The following is a 22,827-nucleotide window of genomic DNA, read 5'->3' on the forward strand; positions in this document are numbered from 1 at the left end:
TGCGTATCTGTGAATGAAAGACATGGGGAAAGCCAATATGTTCACTAAGCGTATTCATCTGACTCAAATCACTCTGAGTAGAGCGGAAGTAAGATCATAAACACTGACTCACTAAAACATAGAAGTCAAGACCATGCTAGCAACCTGCAAATTGATGTAGTTTGTGACCTCATAGGGAAATCTACTTGGAAATGTAAAGGAAGTGCAGATATATTTTTGATTTCTTTTGTTTAGTATTAAAGAACAGATAATTTTTGTACTACAGTTTTTTTAGCTATCAGAAATAAGTGAAAAGCGTAACAACCTTTGCAAGTGAAGAGTCGAGGATTAAATTTTTCTGCCAACTTTTCTTCAAGTTCCACTTTCTAAAAGGTTATAAAGTAATTACAGATATTTGAGAGTGTTAAACATGTAAACAGAGAACACTTAGATAATAAGGAGCAAATTTAATGTTGCAATTAGCAGAGTTTGAGGTTACCAAAATAAATAATACTGAGTTATGTTCTGAATGATGATTTCATTAGAGAAAGAAAAGGTTTAGTAAAGTTTAAGTAAACTCAGAAGTGTTTTCATTAATGTGGCACACTGCTACGTGTTTCACAGCACATCAGAATAAGGCATTCTTTCTAAGCTGATGCAAATTCTTTGCAGATTACGGAAAATGGTCCAACCTCAGGATAGAAGTAAATCTTTTGTTGTCTGGTATTCCCTCCATAGTTGTTAACTATGCTGTTTTAAAGCCGAGCAACCAGAATTCGAAAATATATATATATTGATACTTATTTTACCTGACACCTGCATGAACTTCTAATTTGCCACATCAGAACTTGCTGCTGCCTACAAGCATTGTCTGGAGGTCTCTCATTATTGTTACTTTAAGTGATACCAGTAAATGTATTATTTGTTTACAGTCACTTACGTATGTTTTCCTATAAGTTCAGAACCAAATGGAGGGTGTTTGTTGGAGGAAAAAACAAGCAAACAAAAAAATGAAACAACAGAGTAGCACAAAAAGGAAGGAAATCATGGCTCCAAGAAATTACCTACTAATCACCTACCAGCACTGCATAAGCCTGTTGTAGGCTCTCACTGGACACAGTCAAGATTACAGCAAAGAAGAAGCAATCAGTAGTAACCTGATTTTATCTTATGTGAGGGAATTATTTCTGAGTCAGTCCTCCTCTTTGCCGAAGCACTTTTTATCCAAATTCCCAACAGTTAGTCTGTTGCTCTGAGACTTTTGACCTGCAGAAAGCTAACAGTTCACCATTACCAGTAAAACAGAACATTTCTGTTTGTGTTACAGATAGATGATGAACAGCAGTCCCAAGCAAGAACAGCTTTTTCACCGATGAAATCTTCTTCAAGGTCACCTCTTTGGCCATATAAGCAATCCACAAATATTGTCTCTGACAATATTAGGGAGACTCATATGATTCACAAAGCCAAAAATTCCCGAAATGAACAAGCACTATCCAAGCAAGACCAACAGCAAGAAAACTGTAAGGTGCAATAAATCTGTGAATTTAATTACAGCTCAGCACAACTGATCATGGAAAAACAATATTTCATGTTTTTCAAATAAGTATCAGACCTATATGGGGGTCAATATCTTTTTTTCTGATCAAATGGTTAACAATATCCTTCAGATCTTGTTCTTGAATATGTACTAACAGTTGTGGAGTCATAATGGGACACGGAACTAAAAGTTGTAGGATGATTATGAAAGAACAGATCTTCTGTAGAGTTTTCTGTAAATAATGCTATATAAGCTTGTAAAAAATATTAAACCACTAAACCAAAAAACAGACTGCGTGTTGCCATTGTTGCTGTTCGTCCTGTGTACAGAAGGGTGATTTACAAATGGAAATTAAGATCACTTGAGCATCTCTAAAACCATTAGATTCCAGGAAAAATGAGGCAACCACTTTTTCATGACTCAAAATGAGGCAGCAATTTCATTTTTACCTGCAAATACACGTATAACCAAATAGAAGCTGAATCCAGTGCACAGCGGTTTCCATATAACTTCTTCCACCTGTAAAAATTGTGCGAAGAAAAGACCTGGTCCAAACAAATCCAGAAAGGATTGTCCATTTTCCTTGATATTAACTGTCATCTGTAATCTGTCTCTTTGTACCTTCTGGTATACTCTGGCTTTGACGGTAGCTGAAGATGTTTGTGTTAATCATCGCCTCTGAAAAATGGACACTTTGACAACACATAGTACTCACTCTACCAATAATGGCTGGCTCTGTAGGAACTCACTCTTCACTCTTACGATTCTTGGCCTTAAATGAGACATTTTATATGAATATTATGATTAAGATAATTGACTTATAACTGTTTTAACAAATGGATTTTAAAAAAAAACAGCAGAGATAGCAGTAACTCAGCCAGAAAAAGCATCTAAAGTAGAGCAGTTCTGTGCAAGAGAAAAAAGCTCCCATCAACTCAACCAGTCGTTATCCAACTGAAATTACTTTTCCAATCATTCATATTGATTGTGCTCACCTACCCAAGTATTAGGAAAATCAAGCGCCAGTACACAAACAATAGTACTCTATGACTCCAAGCAACATGGAAGGGGGATGTTACCATGTTCTTCCATCAGAAAGATGTCATTTCTTCTTTCAAAATGGATAGGTAGTAATGTTTTCTACTGCCTGAAAAAGAGTTCTTGGAGCAATAGCATTTTCTTTCCAATTAAGTTGAACTTCAGAGTATAACAAGTGCTTCTCTAATGATACAAAGATAAGGTTCTACTTCAGGTTGTACTGTTGGTCAGCTTGGTCTCTCTCAAAAACACGGAAGAAATGTTACTCTGCCTTACTGACAGCACTGTCAGGTAGAATGCTCTACACAAGAAGAAACTGATCTACTCATTGGTCTATTGATCATTGAAGAATTTCAGCATTTATCTCAAACAAATCTGACAAACCAAAATATTCCATATACTTTATGGAAAATATGAAACCTTTCATACAAGTTATCCTTCAGTGACTACACACATCTACTGCTGGCATCAGGATCAGCAGGTCTTGTGGTTTCTTCTTACGCTTCTCTGGTTGTTTGTTCACTCAGATATTAGGTAATTAAAACAATCCCTATGGCAACTTCCAGGGAGACCAGAAGAGGCCCATCTTAAAGAATGCAGATTGACTGCCTCAGCTTCTGTCAGTGTTCCAACAAGGCTGCTCATAAAAGTTAAAGTATTTCAGATAAATAAATATTTTCACTGTTAAACTATATAGAGCTTTTCTATGGAATTGTATGTAGCTTTTTATTTATTTATTTATTTTTATTATTATTATTTTTTATTTTAGTTAACACTCATTACAAAGATCTTGAAATAGAAATGCGAGTGGGAAAATAGTGGTAACAATAGAAGATGCAATACTGGACTGTTTTATTTATTCTCATCTCTGTTTTTCTATTTTCATTTGATGCCTTGAAAAGTGTCCCACTTGGAGAAGAGCATGGAAAAAACATCTATCTTTAGAAAGCTATTTAATCTTAACCAGAAAAGTTCAAACAACTAATTTTAATAGAGTAAATATCATTACTAAAGGGCAAAATCAGGGCTCTTGTAGTCACATCTTTTCCTATTTGGCCATGTTGGCGTTTTATAAGCTCTTAGATTTTGCTAAGTGTGAAACATTTACAATTTGAAAGATCACAGTATTTGTTTGTTCTCCATTACTTCTGTGTACTGTAGTAGTCACTAATCTTAGTTTTTGGATATGAACTAAAACAGGGTTAAGATTTTCAAGAGATCTTTACTTAAACAAATACCTAAATAACTTAAAAGTGGGACTTAATATTTTATATCCTATTGCAAACCAGTGAGAGTTCAGGTCACAATTCATATAAGGTTTTGAAAGCTGGATCTAAAACTTAATTTCCAACCTATCAGTAAATCAAGCACGTGATAGGAGAAAATCAAGATGCCTCATCAGGATTGCTAGTAAGAGGACCGCATAGGGAGTGTGTTTTGATGGTGTCAGCTATCAGGAATGGATGAAAAGACATTTACGTCTAGATTTCTATTTGGATTCTGAAGCCCCTGTATACATGCAGTCCTTGGTGCTCTGGCACTGTTCTCAGCACAGTGACCTGGCTGTTGTCATAGTGATGATATGTCACGTAACAGGAAGATGCATTAGCTGGATCTCTTCCTAGTTTTCCTGTTTGCCCAAGGTTTAGACTGTAACTGGTGTTTATATAATTTAGCTTGCTAGCCTTGCTAATTTTGGTTGCTTTTTGAAATGTCATAGGTTGTAGACTAAAAGTATTTTGCCAGAATGCTGGTGTCCTTTTGCAGTGTGCTGTTACTGCTGTTGGAAGGATCCGGTTGAGTTGCGTTCAGTTCTTTCTTTAGGCTTTGAACTATTCTTCTCCGCGTTACCTAGGAATTAAAGAAAAACATTAAAAGAGATTTCTTTGGCTACTGCTTTTGTAAGATTACTGTTAAGGACCAGTGTTTGAATTACCCTCTCATTTGCCAAATTTAAATGCTCCCAGGTTGGATTCTGCCCCGCCTTTTCAGCTCAGAGTGCAGAAACAGCAGAACAGCAGTGGCAGACCTGAGTAAGCCCTGCACCACTCATAACAGAGCTACAATCTCTCAACTACTACTTGGGTAGAACTGGTGAAATTCTTCCTTTTTAAAATTAAGTCCTAGCATAATAAACATTGTTTACTGAGCATGGGCTTATGCTGGTGGTATGTCAGTAGAGACTGAACCTTCCCACCAATATTCTATTGCACTTTGTTGCTGTGCTACTGATAGCAGCAGAGGGGCAGTCTGGCACAACGGCATCTGATGTGAAAGTACATGGGGTGTAAAGGTGTGTCACTGAATTTCTCCATGTGGGAAAAATGGCACCCACTGACACTGAATGTTTGTGGAGACCAAACAGTGGGTGTGAGCACAATAAGGGGGTGGATGGTGCATTTCAGCAGCAATAATGAAGATGTGAAAGACAAGCCATGTTCTAGATGGCCATGCACAGCTGTCACACCACAAAATGAAAAGCATCTTGATCAGTTCATCCATGTGAACTGGTGGGTTATAACCATCGAACTGAGTATGCTGCTGAGAATCGACTTCAGTACATTGAAAACAACAGTAGTAATGTTGGAATATTTCAGTTTGCACCAGGTGGGCTGCACAAATGCTTACACAAGAACAGAAAGAACATCATGCACAGGTTTGTCAGGACCTATTGAACAAATAAAAGGCTGAAGGTGGGAGTTTAATGGGTCGTATCATTACTGATGGTAACGTGTGATGTCACCACTACGAACTAGAGTCAAAATGGCAGTCCATGGAGTGGTGACATGTGAAATCCCTGTCAAAGAAAAAGATCAAGATGCAGCCCTCAGCACCTAAACTGATGCGCATTGTCTTTTGAGACTGGAAAGGGACTATTCTTCTGGATTTCCCAAAACCTGAACAAGTCATTAACTCTGTCTTGTACATCATGATGCTGAATAAGCTGAAAGCTCAAGCTTCAAGAGCCAGGACAGAGAAGAAGGCGATCTTCCTCTTGCAACAATGAAATTTCAGGCCCCGTACCAGTTTGAAGGCTGTGAAGTACATTGACAACCTTGGCCAGACAGTCCTACCACACCCACTGCGTAGTCTGGATTTGGCACCTTCTGACTCCGATCTGTTTGGGCTGATGAAAGATGGACTGCATGGGCAATGTTTTCTCAGCAACAGTGCCCTCTTAGCAGCTGTGAACTGGGGGTCCCCTCCACAGGTGTTGATTTTTAAAAGTGCAGAATTCAGGCTCTTGTTTATTGCTGGCCAAATGCATAGCTAACAGTGGTAGCTGTGTTGAAAAGCAGTGTTTTGTAGCTGCACATTTGCTCTGTCAAATTGTGTTATTGTGCCCTGTAACTGTTGTACTTTCCATGTAAGCAAATAGAGACATTATTTTTGGAGTGACCTACATATTTATCCTATGACAGAAGGATAGGTATGCCTTTGTTACCTATATGTTTTCAGACAAAAATGTGCACAACTGAATACTGTAGTGTAGAGTTTAGAACAGATAAAACCGTGATGTAGCTAAAAAATGGCTAAATCAGCTTGGCTTTTTACATTTTTGAGTTTGTTTTTCTTCCTAGAAGAAATAAACACATTACGTACTCTTCACTTTTCAGCTAGTGAAATATCCAGGTGAATGCGCTGGTGATTTATGAGTGCACAGGAAAGTCAGAATCTTTCAGTGTTTTGCTTTTCTATGACTAAATTTTATAAATTAGATGAAAACATACTGAGAATCTGCTCTTGGCACTGGGTGGTGTTCCATGGTTCTCTTGTTAAAAGGCCTGCTGAGTACCACATGAAATGCAGTGTAAGTGCCTCTGCTGTTGTGAAGGATGACACTTTTTTTGTGAAGTCTGTGTATCCACATCAGATTACTGCATTCTTTCAGAGGCAAAATAGCAGAGTGGGAAATTATTAATGTTGGCTGGAGAGTACTTCAATTTTTTATTCGCTATACACAAAGATAAATGTTCGGTATTCTTTCGACCCTGTGCTGAAAATCAGTTCTCTTGTTAATTCTTAAGTGTGTGTGGCTTTAGTTGTTGTCTGGCACTGACTGAAGACTTTAATTCTTCTAAGGAGCACCACAGTTGGAATCCTTTTTAATTAAGATCAGATCATGGGCTAGAAGTTGCAATGGAGATGGTCAATATGCCATCCCTGTGCATTTTTTCTCTTGCCATTTTCTTATGGGCAATTACAGAAGGAAAGGGTATGTTTTGTGATTCTGAGATCTTAATATTTCATACTTACTTAGCTCCTTGTTTAACTTGGGTTACCTGATCTTGTACCTCTTGTTATTTAAGTTTCTGGTTCCTGGCACTATCTTCAGGTCAATAAATCTAGTGAGGCAGGCTGTTACGCCTGAAAATAATAGTTTATATCAGAGACTCTAAACAGCAATCTCACATTAACTGTACATCCTCTAAATGGTGTTCTTTATAAGAATTCGAAGGTTACCAGTTCATTTAGCTGTCTCAGTCCCAATTACTGTCTTCTTTGACACAGCAGTATGTTGCTCATGTTACAAGCGTCCTCCTGACATGCAAAAATTACATAGAAAAAATATACAGTTAGCGAATCAATGGCAGCAAATAGAATGTGAAAGTGCTGCCAAAGCTTCTAAGACAATTAAGTTCATGGACACAGATGATGCTGTGTTTGGATACAGAGCTGAAGGATAGGAGGTCTGACTGAAGTCTCGTCTTTGCTCTGATATTGACACTGAAGACGGTGAGCTAAACCTGATGCAGGAGTGACAGTTGAATAGCCACGCTCACTCACATAGAAATTGGTAAAGGGTGCTTTGAAGAGCTCTATCAAAGAATGTTAACAGAGCAAACTTCAATGAAGATTTCTTCCCCACTTATTTCTCATTTCTTTTCTAGCTGAAGAAAGTGTGTGCTGGAAGTCATTTTAAAGGCAAGTCTCACATTTTCAGACAACTCAGTTGCTATTTCTGCATTGCTACCTAGGGTACAATGTAAAAATATTGATGGGAATGTAAGAGATTGCTGGCTTGCTATAACAGTCAGGAGGATTCCACAAATTTGTATCATCCCAGTGGGATACTAGAGATAACTTCTATAAGTTCAGTAATGCATCTGTGATTATTCTTCTCCTTGCCTCTCAATTAAGCAGTACTGTACATATTGTTCCCTGTCACATATCTTATTTTGTCAGGTGCCAGAGAGCAGAGCTGTTCTCTTTTCAAATTGCTGGTTTGATTTCTGGCAGTACTTGATTGCTTTAAAATGTGCTTTCTACATCCATTTTCCTCAATACTTAATTAACTACAGAAAAAGACTGAAATGAGGTTTCATTTAAGTAGATGTTTCACTTTTGTTGCCTCTAACCCATTCATTTATTTCCTTTAGCTCACTAAAGTAGTCTCAGAGATGTTATCTTTCTTTTGCGAGAAATTTTGCACTCAGGTTTAACTTTCTTTAGCTAAATCCCTCTGCAGAATGCATCCAGTGTTAGGACAAAGCACAGAAGCAAGGCCACAGCAGAAGCAATGAAATGCCAACCAAAATCAAACCATGTCATTTTGTTCTTTGGAAGGTGACTGTGGGAATTCATGACAGAAAAAGGACTCTAAGAGCTGTCATGTAGAAGGGAAAAGGGACGGGTGGAATTAGAAGCTCAGCAGATTTTGAGTAAGTTATTGGGAAAATCTTAAAACTCAAGTTCAATTTGAAGGTCAATATAGTGATCTCTGAATATTAAGCATTTTAACAGAAAACTCATTCTTCTTGTTGAAGTACACTAGGGACGATAGATAATCCACTCTTTGTGAGCTCTAAATGCATAATGTCCAGTGCTTTGAAACTGAATCACTCTTCTAGCTTAGCTTTTAGCTCTGGCAAGAAAATATGGGGGCAGTTCCCACGTATGTGGCTCCCATACATCTATACACAGGTGTTTTTTTGATGTTTGTAGTCTTCGATATCCAAGGGATTTGTTTTTCTTTTGAGAGGTTTACGGTCTTGACACAGACATGAAGAAATACTCAAGAATAGTGAAAAGAAAAACTTCAGCCCCTGACCGCCACGACTTTAAATCAATACTTGCTGTAATTTCTGAACTAATCTAAAATTTATTAAAACCTACCCAGAAGACCGCTCTTTCTTGATGTTAAAAGGCAATTTTATATTTGTATTCTGATTTTTCAAGTGATCTGCTAAAGTGAACCTCCCACGAATGGGAAGAATCAGTACAGTGTCCAAGGCTATGGAAGGCTGAAGACCATTAGAGCTTGCTGTCAGATCTGCAGTGCTGAGTCAGCAGACTTGATCCTCTGTATTCACTTTGTAAATGCTTTTTTCCTTTCCACTCTAGATGTATTCTTGAAGCTTGTTGACCTATAACTAAAGCACGACCTGGAGAGCAGATTGTGCTTGATTTCAGTGACTAATCAAAGTTGTCAGCTATACAGATGTGAAGGTATGCACATGTCCTGTGGCTGTGAGACAGACCAAGTTTGGTGATGGTCATCTGTTTACATTTTCTACACATTTTTCCAGTTGTCTCCATATGTGAAAACCCTGATTTATGTAGACAAGTACCTTTGTTCTTGAAGAGATGAGCACTTGCCACTGCACACACACAAATGAAATAGGAAGGAGAGCAACATGTCAGTATACCTTATACACTGCCAGAGCAGGCAGTGAATGAATATGTCCAGTTAAAACTTCAGAAGAAGTTTAAGAAGTTGAAACTTTAGAAATTTCAGTGAGAATAAATACTAACCATGTTACTGTGGCAAAGTCCAAAATGCCTACTTTAGGTTCTATGCAGAATAGAATCTGCTTTACAATACATTTCCCCTTCTGCCTGTCATGGGGTCAGTACTGGTTTTGAGGCAGGAGTCTACATACGAGATCAATGACATTTGTTGTTTTGAGAATGATAAGCCTGGTTCCTGTGCTTAACTCACAACAATCATTTTTATTTTTACTGGTTTACATTTGAAACTTCCCCACATGCAGCATTATGGTATATTACAAAAACCTGTATTTAAGTGGTAACAGTGCAGAGTGCTTGTAAGTGACTGATGGTAAATTGTTTGTTCACTTTGATGATTAAGCCTGTAATTATCACATTAGCATCCTAAGCCACACTTGCTTGCTGATACATCTCCTTGTAAGGTGACCCCATAAGACATGATGGGCTAAGTCGGGAGGCCATAGCACTTGAAGAAGGGCAAAGCAAAGAACGTGTAAGAGATAAGGCTAAGAATTGAGCTTTCTTTCTTCTGTGTCTGTTTCAGTGTGACTCAGGATAGAGCTGGGACCTGGTACTTCAAAAGAGATTTTTATTTTTATTTTACATAAGAAATGGAAAAATAGACCTTTCGCTGCTGGCAATCAAAGGTCCTATGGCATCTCTTGCCAGGTCTTGTCACTGATGCTGTACTCACTCAGTAATCAAAGCAAATCATTTTATTTGGTTAAAGAAGGACAAATCTTCATCTATTGCACTGCTGTGGCCTTGAGGTGCTTGTACTTTACTGTTACTGTCTTAAAATGCCTGGTAAAATACTATTGAATGCCATGTAACAGCTGTCTTCCACCTCCATTGCTCCTGAGGTATATCTGGTATCTTCACACTTTGCTTCTGGACTCTATTGTCCAGAATATTTCTGGACTTCATTGTCCAGAAATAAAGCCTATTGGGCTTTATTGTCCTCCCAGAATCAAAGTATTAGATATTACTTCTCTGGGAAGTTTTGGATTTAGATGGTAAAATTTCAGGAAATAACTGGAATAATTGTTACTTGGGACAGCTTGCTTGCTGGAAGACAGAGCAGCATCAGGCCCCTCTCTATAGGTACTGTGTTAGTTTCTCATCAGTTTCCTGAAATTATTCACTTCCAGACCTGTTTCAGTGTCTATTTCAACCCTCAGAAATGACAGTTTTTTCTCCTCTACTGAATTCTAAGAACTGGTCTTTTGCTTATACTTCCCAGCATGAACCAGTATTATTTTCTTCTTAAGAGAATATTTTTTATGGAATCGATGACTTCTTGAATTGGATCAGTGTGGATCAGATTTTGAGATCACTAAACAGCAGTTGAGATGTCATCCTAGTGGTTATATAGATATAAAACAGCATGATGTTGGGTTTTAAGCAAGTATTTATATAAAGTCACCCACAGGAAAATGTCTTTCCAATGTGGAGTCCACTTAAGTAGTACAGAAAATGGGGGAATCCTTCTGTAAAAATGTGCTACAATAATTCTCCAGTTTCTTAATAAGTGTTGTAGAAGACAGTGTAGTTCTAAAACGTAAAGGAATATGTTTGAATCTCAGTAAGTGAAAACCACCCAAGCAGATCACAAAATGCAGTCTGCAGGGATGGTGAAACATCATGAACCACAGAAATTAACCTTGGCTAGGAGGAGTGTACGTGATTTGAAACTGCAGGTTCTGAGGCAAAGAAAATTGCTCTTCAGACATACCTTGATGAAACAGGCTGAAAGCTGTCTTAGGTTGGAATCCAGAGAAAAAGCTGCCATTTGCCCCTGCTTTACACAAATAATTGTACCACGTACGTAATTAGAGAACATCGGGAGGAGGGTGCTAAGGAGTCATTAAAATGGCTTTTATCTTTGAGACACTGTTTACCTCTCTGTATGTATCTCCTGCAGTCTTTTCTTCTCTCTCTGCCTCCTCAGTGCAGTTACTTTCTGTATTTCCTAACAACATTAGGCCATCGATTGCTTCTCCTTCCCCTCAGTCCCAATATCACATCCTATTCAAGTGTGTAACCTTTTTCCTGAAAGACAGATGATGCTACTACTCCCTTTGGTTGATGCATGTCCAAGCACAAGCAAACTGAAGAGGCATTGAGTTAGGCAGTCAGATGGGTTTAAGCATCCTCATGATACGCAAACTAGTCGCAGTCTGGAGTAGAGTTGCTTTAGGGAACAGTCTCTGATGTTATGCCAGGGTAAGTGCCAGAAGGAACTTGCAGAGAGATGCTGGTTTTAGGTAGAAATTACACAGAAGAGCAGAGCAGGGAAAACAAGAACCCAAACAATAAGTTGGCAGACATCCAACATGGGTCAAATAAACACTGCAGAGTCCTTGACAAATGTTTCTATCTATCTGCCTATTTTGTCTACCTGGTCCAGAAAAACAGCAGCAGTGAATAGAAAGAGTTTAGTTTCAAGACAACAAACTAAAAGATATAAAAGTGTTTTTGTAGGATAAAAGGTCCACTCAGGAACTCTCTCCCATCCACTGGTCAATCCTCTTTTGAAAGTCTTGAAACAATTCAGCTTCCATTCTTTCTCCTGTGTGAACTGTGCCCTTTCTAACCAGTCTCACTGCCTGCGATGTTCTCCAGGTGTAGGTTATGCTTACACTTCTCATTTAACCATCCCAAAGAACCTTTCTTCTCTCTGATCACTTTACATCCTTCTAACGTGTAGAGAAAGTTTGGGTCTTATTCCTTCCATCACTGCATGACTAAACATGCTACTATGTGTTTAAAAAAAATCCTTTAATTCTGTTCTCTGCCACTTACTTTTATTCTTCCTTTCTGATATTATTTCAAACTCTTGTTTTTACAGGAGAATACACAAGATATCACACTTTGTGATTGGTTGTAGTTAAAATCCACTGCTGTATGCAGACTCATTCTTCTGGAAGGAATTGAGTTCCTTCAGTCTCCTATTAAACTATTATTTAATATTATATTATTTATATATTATATTATTATAATATAGACTATTAGAAGTGTGGAACAAGTGCTTTTTAAAAGAGTTCTGAAACCTCCCTGTATAGTGACTCCACTCCCAGCCCTTCCTGTTACCTTGTGCTGAGAAACAAATTCAAAACCTGGAGAACAAATAGCTTTTGTTCACAAGCTGCAGAGTTGGATTGGGGCCTCCCCAGAGTAGGGCAGGCATTGAAATTCGTCTCCCCTGTTTCATAGGGAATGCTTCAGCCAGTCTGGTATGATAGCAAAGACCCCATTAATGCCATCATCTTTGTGAATCATTTTTAAAGGAACACAGTGTATTTTCAGGCTTTTCAAAGAGCAGTTATAAATATGCTCTTGGTTGAGGGCTCCAAGTTCTAGGTTAAAACAGGTAGAGGTTATTTTGTTCATCCTAAGTAAGATGCCAGATCTGCTGCAGAGAGAGACGACTGTGAATGCACGTGTGTGCCTGCCATTTTGTGTCCTCTCTCCACAGATCACTTCATTCTCAGCATGTGAGATTTTCAGGTAAGCACACTGAGGTGTTTAATTCTTAGCAGGAACCACATGGGGAGCCTTAATGTTGAACTCTGGAGTTTTATTCTGCTCTGGAGACCAAAATCCTAAAAGGAAACTATTAAAAAAGAAGGTTTTCTTACTGTGTTTAGTCACAACCCACAATTCTCCCTTGCTGTTCTTTTACAGAAAGTTGCAATTGCAGCAAAAAAAAAAAAAATAAGTACTGCAAGAAACATTCTTCATAAACAGGTTTTATATAATTCCAGCCGTTCTGCACACTCAGTATATTAACTACCTTCTAGATACCTTGTTAGAAGAATGCACAAAATCTTACAGAAAAACCTCTTTAGCAGTCCTCCACGGAAAGCGCCCTTCCTGCTGATTTTGTAGAATTAGTTTCTCCTTGCCTCCTATTTAAATTGTGGAGCAGTCAATTTGCAATAAAGGGTTGCTCAGCATTGAGATACAGCATTTCTGCTGGAGATGACGGTGTATTTATTAAAAGATGTTTTTTGCTTACCTCATCATGGTTATGCCTCTTGCTTTTAATATGTATTTAAAATACATCTTCTAACACCCTTAAAAAATAATGAAAACTAACATCAGTGAAAAAAGAAAAAAGAGAGAAGGAAAAAAACCCCAACCCGTTCAAAGATCGTATACTTTCAAATGAGAACTAGCACTCAGCCTGTCTTTCCACATCATTTAGAATATATCCCAACTTTTCAGCGTTGCTCCACCTCCTTCCCCCTTCTGTGTCATAGCTGCAAATGGATTTAAGAAATGAAGTCTTGAACCTCTGTAAGGTTGTTCCAAGTGAATGCAGTTTGGCAAGGGCTCTGACAGGAACAGTCTTTCATGTGTTTATCTCCAAATTCCTTCTTCTGCATTTAGTGAAAACTATTGGTGCTCTCCATGGGAATGCTGTACTGCCCTGCTGTATCTGTGAGACTGGGGAGGCTGCTGTAAACATCTTTCTAGATTCAGTTATAGTTGGAGTCCCTTTGTCCAGGATACTGCATTACTAGAAGGCAATTTCTGAATTGCCTTTAGTCAACAGACTTTAGACCATTTGTATGGTCTCCTTCTCAGGCCCCAGTTATTTAAAAGATATAACTTTTAAGTGAAACAACAGGAGCTGAACTTTCATGGTTATAGTTTTGTTGACTAGGTGGACTAGGGCAAGAGAGGTGCCTTAAAAAAAACCACTCAGACTATTTCTCTTGATGGTCTGACTATCTGCAAGCAAAAGTTGTGCTCACTGTGATATGTGAGCACCTGTAAAAATGAAATCTGACAGGGAGATTAGGTTTCCAAGTTCCGCAGTTGTAATTTATTGAAACCCAACCTGGTGTTTGTGTTTTCACGCAGTCATAGTATATATGCATACAAATTTGCAATGAATCAGAGGTGCTAGAAGGGCTGTTTTGGTTGTATGCTACTTATTTAGATTGCAAGAGCATTAATCATTTTAACTGTAGACAAACTCATCTAAATAAATGGAGATTTTAAAGTATGTGCCTATTGTATACAACCTGCAGCATGTTTGCTAAGGCCGACAGTTGTTTCTTTTCTAGACTGTCTCAAAGACCTATTTAGAAATTCAGCTCTGGAACTGAAATAAAAGGCCACTACTGATTGCTTTCTTGTATTCTGCAGAGAAATGACGTTCTGTTACTAGAGGTGACTCAAGAAAGTAGCAGATGATCATTCATATTTTTCTAGTAACCTTTATTTTTGAGGGAAGAGAGCACAGCATCTAAAACCTCAATCTGAATTCAAAAGGTTGGTCCTTTCACCCCATAAGCCTAAGCACACACTTGAGCCTTGAGCTGGGCTTAGAATGGAGCACACATACAACCCTTTGCTGCTGTCACAGCATTTATGTACAAGTCTGGGTTCTTCTGTTTGGCTTTTTGCTATTGAGAAAATGCTTGTTTTCTGAAGGATACCAATCTTCCTGTTAATTTGGAGGCTGACACATAGCAGCTTAAGTCTTTATTCTGTTTAAATGTTATCTTTTTTTATTTTTATTTTTTAATAATGTGTATGGGCAGGCAGGAAGCTCAGCAACCTCTTCAGTGTTTGTTGAGACTGTGATGTCCAAAGCTGCTACTGTTCCTCACAGTGTAATCAGAAAATTCAAATGGAAACCTCCATTTCTAATTCAGGCATCAAAGGTAGTCTGAAAACCACTACACTTAGAAGGAAAAAAGAAAGCTCCTGCCTTCAACTGCTTGCTCAGATACCAAATAAAATGTCCATATGAATGGCTGCTTAAAACAATTTTAAAAGAGCCCTAGAGATTATCAGTAGAAAATCTTGGTGTGGTATCAGAATGAGCTTGATTCACACCAGGAGGTTAGCACCTCTCCAGCATCAAGGCACAGCATTTGACTAAGACAAAAACTGTCTTGGTTTAAATTGAACACTTGTGGTAAATTCTCAACCAAAGAGCTTCCTATTTAAAATGCTGGCCAGGCCATGGCATAGAAAAGGGGGACAGAGTGTTGTAGCTTTGAGCAGGCCTTCAAATAGACCCATGGACAGAAGATAGTTTTCTGCTAGAAATGTGATAGGTGGCATGGGAGCACATACAAATTGTGAAACCATAAAAGGATGCTGCATTGGACACCAGTACAACTGAGTACATTTGGCTCTAGTCTTCTTGCATGCATTGTTAATTGACAGAGCACACATCCTAGAGGAAGCAGTTATTGCATTAATTCATGTTGCTCTTCTATAAGGGGGAAAGAACTCTAAACACAAAATCTTTTGCTATGACGTAGTTCACTAAGGAAGAATAACTGTAACTCCGTGATTTGTTCCATCAGGACTGACTTGGAACTGGAATCAAAGTGTTATAACAGTAACACTTGTTGCCTTACTGTGTACAGGAATGAGACTGAGAACAGTGTAAGAAAATATGACATTTGCGTGCTTCTACTAGAAGTTACTGGGAAATACAAGGATGACTACCAGTATTTTCTGTTCAGCTGCTCAGTTTAAATCAGGAGTCCTATAAAATGTAGTTACAAGAATATACACCAAGCTAAAATGGCTTCAAATTTCATATTAACCTAATTAAAAACATCGGTCCGTTACATCAATTAAATAACTGGTCATTATTTTCTAGCTAAAGTGAAAACTAAGAAATGCAAAGCACTTACTCTTCATGGTAACAACTTCCACTCAGAATGTCATTTGTAAGATCCTGAAGAAAAAGAAGACACTCTTCTTCTCTGCACAAATACATAAGCTGTCAGCATCTTTCATTAAAGTACACAGAACACAAAGTTTACAGTACTACCCACAGCAGCAGCATTTTTATAGCAACTAAATTAAATAAGGAATTGGGCCAACATATTCAAAACTGATGAACCTCTTTACTAGGATGCGTTTTTTTACAGTCTGGGTTCATGCTCTTTTAAAAGAGTGCCTTTCAGAGCTCTTTGGTCAGCTTCCTAATTATATTAATTCATTAATTTAATTTAATACATTGATTTCATTAATCAAATCATCTATACCTTTCTAGAAAATCAGTTCATGAAAAAGTGTCCCAACGGGCACATAGATAGCACAAGAAATTACTTAGTTATTAGTTTAGTTATTATGTATTTTGCCTACAGTGAGAGGGGACTGAGTGGTATGACTCAGAACAGCTTTTCCAATTTTCCTCTTAAAGAAGAAGGCTGAAGCTTGTGTCCATAATGGAGTCATTTCCACTCACCACATGTAGGTGTTGCTAAATGACTCTTGTGCCTCATTTTCAATTTTCCATCAGATTCCTATTTTAACATTTTGTTCTAAACTTAGAAGCAGTTCATATATATATATATATTTAACTTACTTTTCTTGTGGTCCTGGAAAAAGTGGCATTTCAGAATTAGGAATCTATAATTTGCAGTTCTGTCACAAACAGGTAAAGGAGAAAACTAGATTTTCGATGATCTTTGTATTAACATTTTATGTTTCTATTCAGAGCACTGGGGGAAATGATTTGATTCCATAATACATAAAAATACACTGCAACACTATACAAAAGTGACAGGTCTGCTCATGTGAAATTAATGTCTACAGTGTCAATCACTTGTGAATAAAGAAAGACTATTTCTACTAGTTAGATTCACATTAGCAGAAATGGAAAAGAGAAAAAACTCTGCAAACACTATGTAGGAAAGCTGAAGGTTTGGGAAAATGGGAAATATTTAGAGAGCTTATTTGAATAAGGTACCTTTTTCTTTAAAAGGATGTGCTGAATATCTTTAAAAAATCAGACAGAAGACTTATAAAAAGAGATTGATACCGAAATTATCCTCGCTCATCAAATAGGAGTATGGATGAATTTAGGAGCTTCTTTCCTAATGTTTTAAAGTAGAAAGTCTGGTGGTTGGAATATGATATGCAACAATCCCAGCTAGCAAAGAGCTAGCACACATCAGGCCTGTATGGCATACTACAGTCTGTAGTATGTAGTATACCCCCTCAAGCTGAGGGCTTAGCCCTTTGCCTGGGTGTTTCTGGGCCCTAAAGTATTAGATCAATGGAGTGAAAAGGCTGCTTTAATTTGCTATCTTAATTTTTAAGATACTGTTTTTTACCTTGCGTAATGCCTGATTTATGTTTCTCAGAGTTACTTAAGCTTTTCCTGTTTTGTTTGCAGAAGTCTTTTGACCCTATATTGCCACGTTAGATGCTTCAGTTGTGATCTTAGTGACTGCTCTTAATGTACACTCCCCAGAAATTATGTAATTCATCCTTTTTCTACACAAGTAGGACAAGTTTGTGTATGAATAGTGGCTTCCATTCATTTTCTTTCTACCAAGCTGGGTGCACCAACCTCAGCTGTCCACGTAGAGATGTCATCATAATGTGATGTGGTCTCATATGTGCATCTTCTGAAAAACTGAAAGATCAAAAGCACAATGAAAACCAATTATTTTTGCTTAAAAGGATCATGTTTGAAAGTCAAATTACTTAGTCTTTAGGACTGATGCATAAACAACATACCTGTGTGACTCCGTTTTGTTTTCCTTACTGCTATCAGCTGATTTAAGTGATAGTCTGCCAGGAGATGTGCTCTTTTTGGGGGGAGGAAGATTATAGCACCCATGCTTCAAGAGAAAAGATTGCTGTGATGTCTTTAAGATTTGTGGGGTAAAACGTTCGTTTTCTGTGAAGCAAACTGAGTGTTTGTCAAGGAGGTCCCCAGAGTATGTTTTGTTAGAAGAGTTTTGAAATGCCTTCTTCCTGTTGTGACTGTTTAAATGCAAATGAGACTGTTGGAGCTGCAAAGCAGATGACCTGTCTTTACCAAAGGCAGGAACATGATTCTGGCACAAACTATGCTGAGCAGTCTTCCTTGCAGAAGAGGCTGGCAACTGAGTTCTTGATCTGAGCATCTGAAAAGATACAGAAGGAGGCTGCACTCTCTCTGTCCTGGAATAGCTGTTCTGTGCAGACGTCAAATGTAGGTGACCATTTTCCAACAGGGAACACCTCATCTGCAAGTTAAGGAACAAAATACCCAGAAAATAATAATAAAACTCACAAAAGCAATCTGCTGATGGCAGTGCCTCCTACAAATTGGTTCACTAAGAAGGAAGTTTAAGAAACAGTCTTCAAACTACTTCAAGTGGTCTAAATGAGCTGCAGTTAGAAGTAAAGCAACACTGTTGCTGCGCTACAGCTAGTTGTTCACATGTCCCTTTTCTAGCTTCCTTTTCCTTCCTTCTCTTGGCAAAGTTGAAGTTTCTCATGACAGGTATTCTTAGGAAATTACAGAAATTCCTCTTTCCTTGCCAGGGCTCACAGAGGGAGATTTTTCCTTCCTTGGTCATCGTCATTCTCACAGCAATCCTCTTTAGGAGCAGTGGGATGACACCTTCTACTCGCTCTCCTTGAAAGACTATTCAGGTATGAGCTCCATTTTGAGAGTCTGAATTCCAGGAGGACTACTGTAATCCTCATAAATACCATCAGTGAAATTACAGTCTACCATTTTCTTTTTTATCTCAGTGGAACCAAGGTGTTACAAACCAAAATAATACAGATGTTTAAATTGGATGACCTACTTTATAACCAGCGGCACTGGTAAACACACTATAATTCTCAACAAATAGAAAGCTTTACAATCTAAATATAGGCTCCTGAGGGACTTTTACCCTCAGAGAGACTCAGTACTATGGCAGGACAAAGTGTTTTGGATAATGTTGCCTATTGCATTGAGGTCCATAGATAGAATTTGGTAAAGAAGTGGCCTACTCACACTACCACAAGGTTGTACAGTCTCTGGCACCTGTCAGAATATAAAGAATTAGGATTGAATACTTCAATATCTTGCTTTTACCAGTGAATACTGTTCAAGAATTCAGAGGATACAGTTAAACAAGATGATGTTATTGTATTTTGTTCAGAGGGATTGTGATAAAAACCATGGGGATTTAGTTTTGGTTGTTATTGTTTTAATATTGTGTACAGCAATTTTCGTAACAAGAATGTTGTCATATATGCCACAAAATTATTTCAGTAAATTCACTCATTTTCTGTTTTCCAGCCACCCACATAATACTTTCTTAAAAATTCTGCTTCAACAAGAAATTGAATCCTATTTGTCAAAGGAACAATGACATCACATGTGGGTTTGTGAATGCTATGTGTACAGGGACACATTTTAGTCATGTACTTGTGCATGACATACACACATGTCGTTGTAGATCTAAGGTGTGAGCCATGTAAGCATAAGAACAGATGAGAGTATAGCTGCTGAATCTAACAAAAAACCTGACTAAGTCATTGCAGCTTAGGTGAAAACTTGGGGCACATCACATACATTCACTAGTTTCAGGACCATGAAACTACATATTTTTTGGTATCTTCCCAGGCAAAACTAAGAGTCAAATATTATTTCTGCTTGACCAGACTATAAAAAGCCACAAGCCTGTAGTGTTACAGGCGCTTCCCAACACTCTGGACTACAGCTGACTATGAGGAAGTTGGTCTCTGTCAGGTGACTTGATATTACCTGTGTGACAAGTAGTCACACACTGTCAGAATATCACATACCTTCTGCTGGCCTAGAGAGACAATTCTGGAGCTGAATGATGTGGCATGAAGACCATGAATGAGATCTTTCTTGTATTTCTCAAAGGCTTGCATCAGTTTGTCTCTTTTCTGCTGATCATTGTCTGTACAAATACAAATGTAAACACAACTCTTTCAAGTTAAATCAGTGTTCAAGTCACATGTTATTATGCTCTTTGCTTTTCATTTTTTTCCCACTAAAGACTGTTCTGTCTCCTCCTCTTAATGCCAGGTAGTATAAAGGGCAGACAACCACTTCTCTTTATGGTTGGTGCTTGATGCTTCAGAAGCACACATCTGTATTTGAAAGAAATGCAACCCAGGGCTTCATTATGTCACCCACATGGTAAGTAACTAGTTGTGGAGGCATAACAGAGCACAGTATTTTGTTCCCATCTCCTGCCCACTCTTTTCCCCATATCCTAGACAATAGTTGATACAAGTCAAAACTGAAGAAAAGATGATGCTATGAAGTCTGTGAGATTCAACCCTGGGTGACTAAAGGCTGCCACTGTGGTCTATGCAGACTTTACTGCTAAGATAATGTGATTTCAGTGTTAGTCCAACAACAAAGAATAAATCCAGAGCAGACCTAGTCTGAATACTTACAAGAATACTTAGAATTAGTTACTATAGGGTCATAGAATCACTGAACATTCCAAGTTGGAAGAGGAAAGGATCATGGAGTGGAGTCCAACTCCTAGCTCCACAAAACAGCACCCAACACTACAACCCCATGTCTGAGAGTGTTTTCTGAGCGCTCCCTGAACTCCTGCAGCTTGGGCTGTGCCTGCTGTCCTGGGCAATCTGTTCCATGCTCACCGCCCTCTGGTGCAGAACCTTTTCCTAGCCCCCTGCTGCCTCTCCCATGACACAGCTCCATGCCATTCCCTTGGGTCCCATTGCTGTCACCATGGAACAGCACCTGCATCTCCACTCCCTTGTTGAGGTAGTTCTTTTAGTAACCTTGTATGAAACCTGTCTCAGTGTAAATGGTGTTAGGCTTATCATAAGCTGTAATTTTTTGTGTGTGTGAGTAAGCAGCTCCTCCATCTCACTAGTACTGAGACTGAATATGCTTGTAACCTGGCAATGTACTATATGATTGCAGGTTTTCTTCAGAGGGGAAGATGTATTGCCCAGAGTTTAGTATTGCACATTTCTGAATTAGCAGAAGAGTTACAGGGTTTTAGTAAGTCTTAATGAAAGTAATATTTCATTCAGAAAATGAATAATTAAGTCTTTTTTTTTTTAAAGCAATTATGTGTTGTTCTAAATTGTTGGCTTCTCAGAAGTTTGTGACAGCTTCTATATGAGGCACAACACCTTGTAAAGTTGCCTCAAGGCTGTGGTGACGCTGTTGTGAAAAAACAGTTATTTCACGAATAGCTAAAATGAAATATATCATCTCCTGAGGCATATAATCTGGCTTTCCACTCTTCCATGGACATGAGTTCATAGCATCATCCTATTAAGAAAAAACATGTTGACAATGCAAAATCCTATTTGGATGACTGGGAAGCAGGATTATACAACTCACTGGAACAAATAACAGAATGTACTTGCTCAATCACATTCGTGCAGAGATTAGTACCTCTCCTCTTTATCTAGGTTTGTTCAGGGCCCAAACAAACTTCCCCCCTCCCCCCCACCCCCCAGATTTTGATTAAAGACTTTGCATTGTGAAGTCCTGTTAAAAATAACAGACAAGGAGCTTGATGTAGCGCCTACACAATGGTACTGCCAGTCAGGATACCCGGCTTCTTTTGTGATGCTGTCAACAAATTATTGTGAGGTCTTGGGAAAAATTGTATTCGTGCCTCCCTGCTCATCTGCACATTCTGTATGCGTGTGTGCAGGTAAGGCAAAACAACAGCCTCTAACCCATGCAAGGCTGAGCCTTCACCAAGCCATGCCAAGGGCAAGAAAATAAAATGTTCCAGGTCAGAGAACCACGGGTCTTAAACAGACATCATCTAGTATTTCACTGATATTTTTACTACAAATACAGGTTATAAATATGCCACATGGCATTAAGCCTATTCAAACAAGTCCTATTCCTCTGCACATTATAGTTATATGTTTTGAGTAGTCAGCAAAAAACCCTTGGCCAGAATGTCATGCAGCAACTTTCCCTTACTTTCCCTAAGAGACACAGGTTTCATTTCCCCGCAAACCATCAGGTTTTGTATGAGCCTCACCCACATGAGGCAGACTGAGGGGTCCTACACTACAGCCTAGTTTATTCAGAAACACATCTGCTAAAGGTGCCTCTCCTCCCTTTCTAGCTTCACTCTCTCCAATTTCTCTTTCCTCACTATTGTTTTTTCCTATTCATGTTTTCCCTGTGCTCCTTCTTGGGTTTGCAAGTCTGCTGCATCATAACCACTTCCAACACCAGTTGTGCTTCCTTTTCAATCCTCTCCTCTTTTGCACGTGTCTTCCCACAATGACTTTGCTGCATGCTAACCTGCCATGCTCTCCAGACACATGAACGAAATGGCTAGGAGTGGATGACATTCTCAGTTTTTCAAGTCACACTGTTGTTTGTATCCCAAATGATAAGCGTATTTTTCTCTCTTTATAAGAACAAAAATTATGTATCCCATGCCTTCCACTCTCATGTCCTTGCTGACATGTTTCAGAACTGTCTGTATTTTATAGGTGAAAACAGAATTGGACATGTTAACTGGGGATGCTGCAGGAGAGAATCAGTTGTCAGTCTGTCATGATTCAGTATTTTTCCTGAATCCAATTACAGGATGCAACAGGAACCAGTATCTCTTCGCTACATATTTGCTGCTTCCCAGGCAATATAATCACATGGCATGGCCAGTGCAGCAGTTATTTAGGCAAATGAATTCACCAACCTTCCTGTTAAGCTCATTTATTTGCTAATTTATCATGCTTTCTACTGTGGCAAATGTTATTTATCAATGCTATTGTGCAGTTTT

The 22,827-nt window shown here is 38.5% G+C and overlaps 1 protein-coding gene and 1 pseudogene across 1 annotated transcript in view; one reads left to right on the top strand and one right to left on the bottom strand.

The window, feature by feature from the left end:
- Window positions 1-1,780, top strand: part of CENPF (centromere protein F) — a 35,270-nt gene extending 33,490 nt beyond the window's left edge. The window contains exon 20 of the mRNA XM_072332374.1: window positions 1,307-1,780. Coding sequence (XP_072188475.1) covers window positions 1,307-1,516 — 210 coding nt within the window. The 3' untranslated portion in view covers window positions 1,517-1,780. The remainder of the gene's footprint in view (window positions 1-1,306) is intronic.
- Window positions 1,781-4,285: 2,505 nt separating this feature from the next.
- The window catches only part of LOC140249940 (uncharacterized), a 47,041-nt pseudogene continuing 28,499 nt past the window's right edge, over window positions 4,286-22,827 (bottom strand).

Source organism: Excalfactoria chinensis, chromosome 3, assembly GCF_039878825.1.
Source record: "Excalfactoria chinensis isolate bCotChi1 chromosome 3, bCotChi1.hap2, whole genome shotgun sequence".
NCBI lineage: Eukaryota > Metazoa > Chordata > Aves > Galliformes > Phasianidae > Excalfactoria > Excalfactoria chinensis.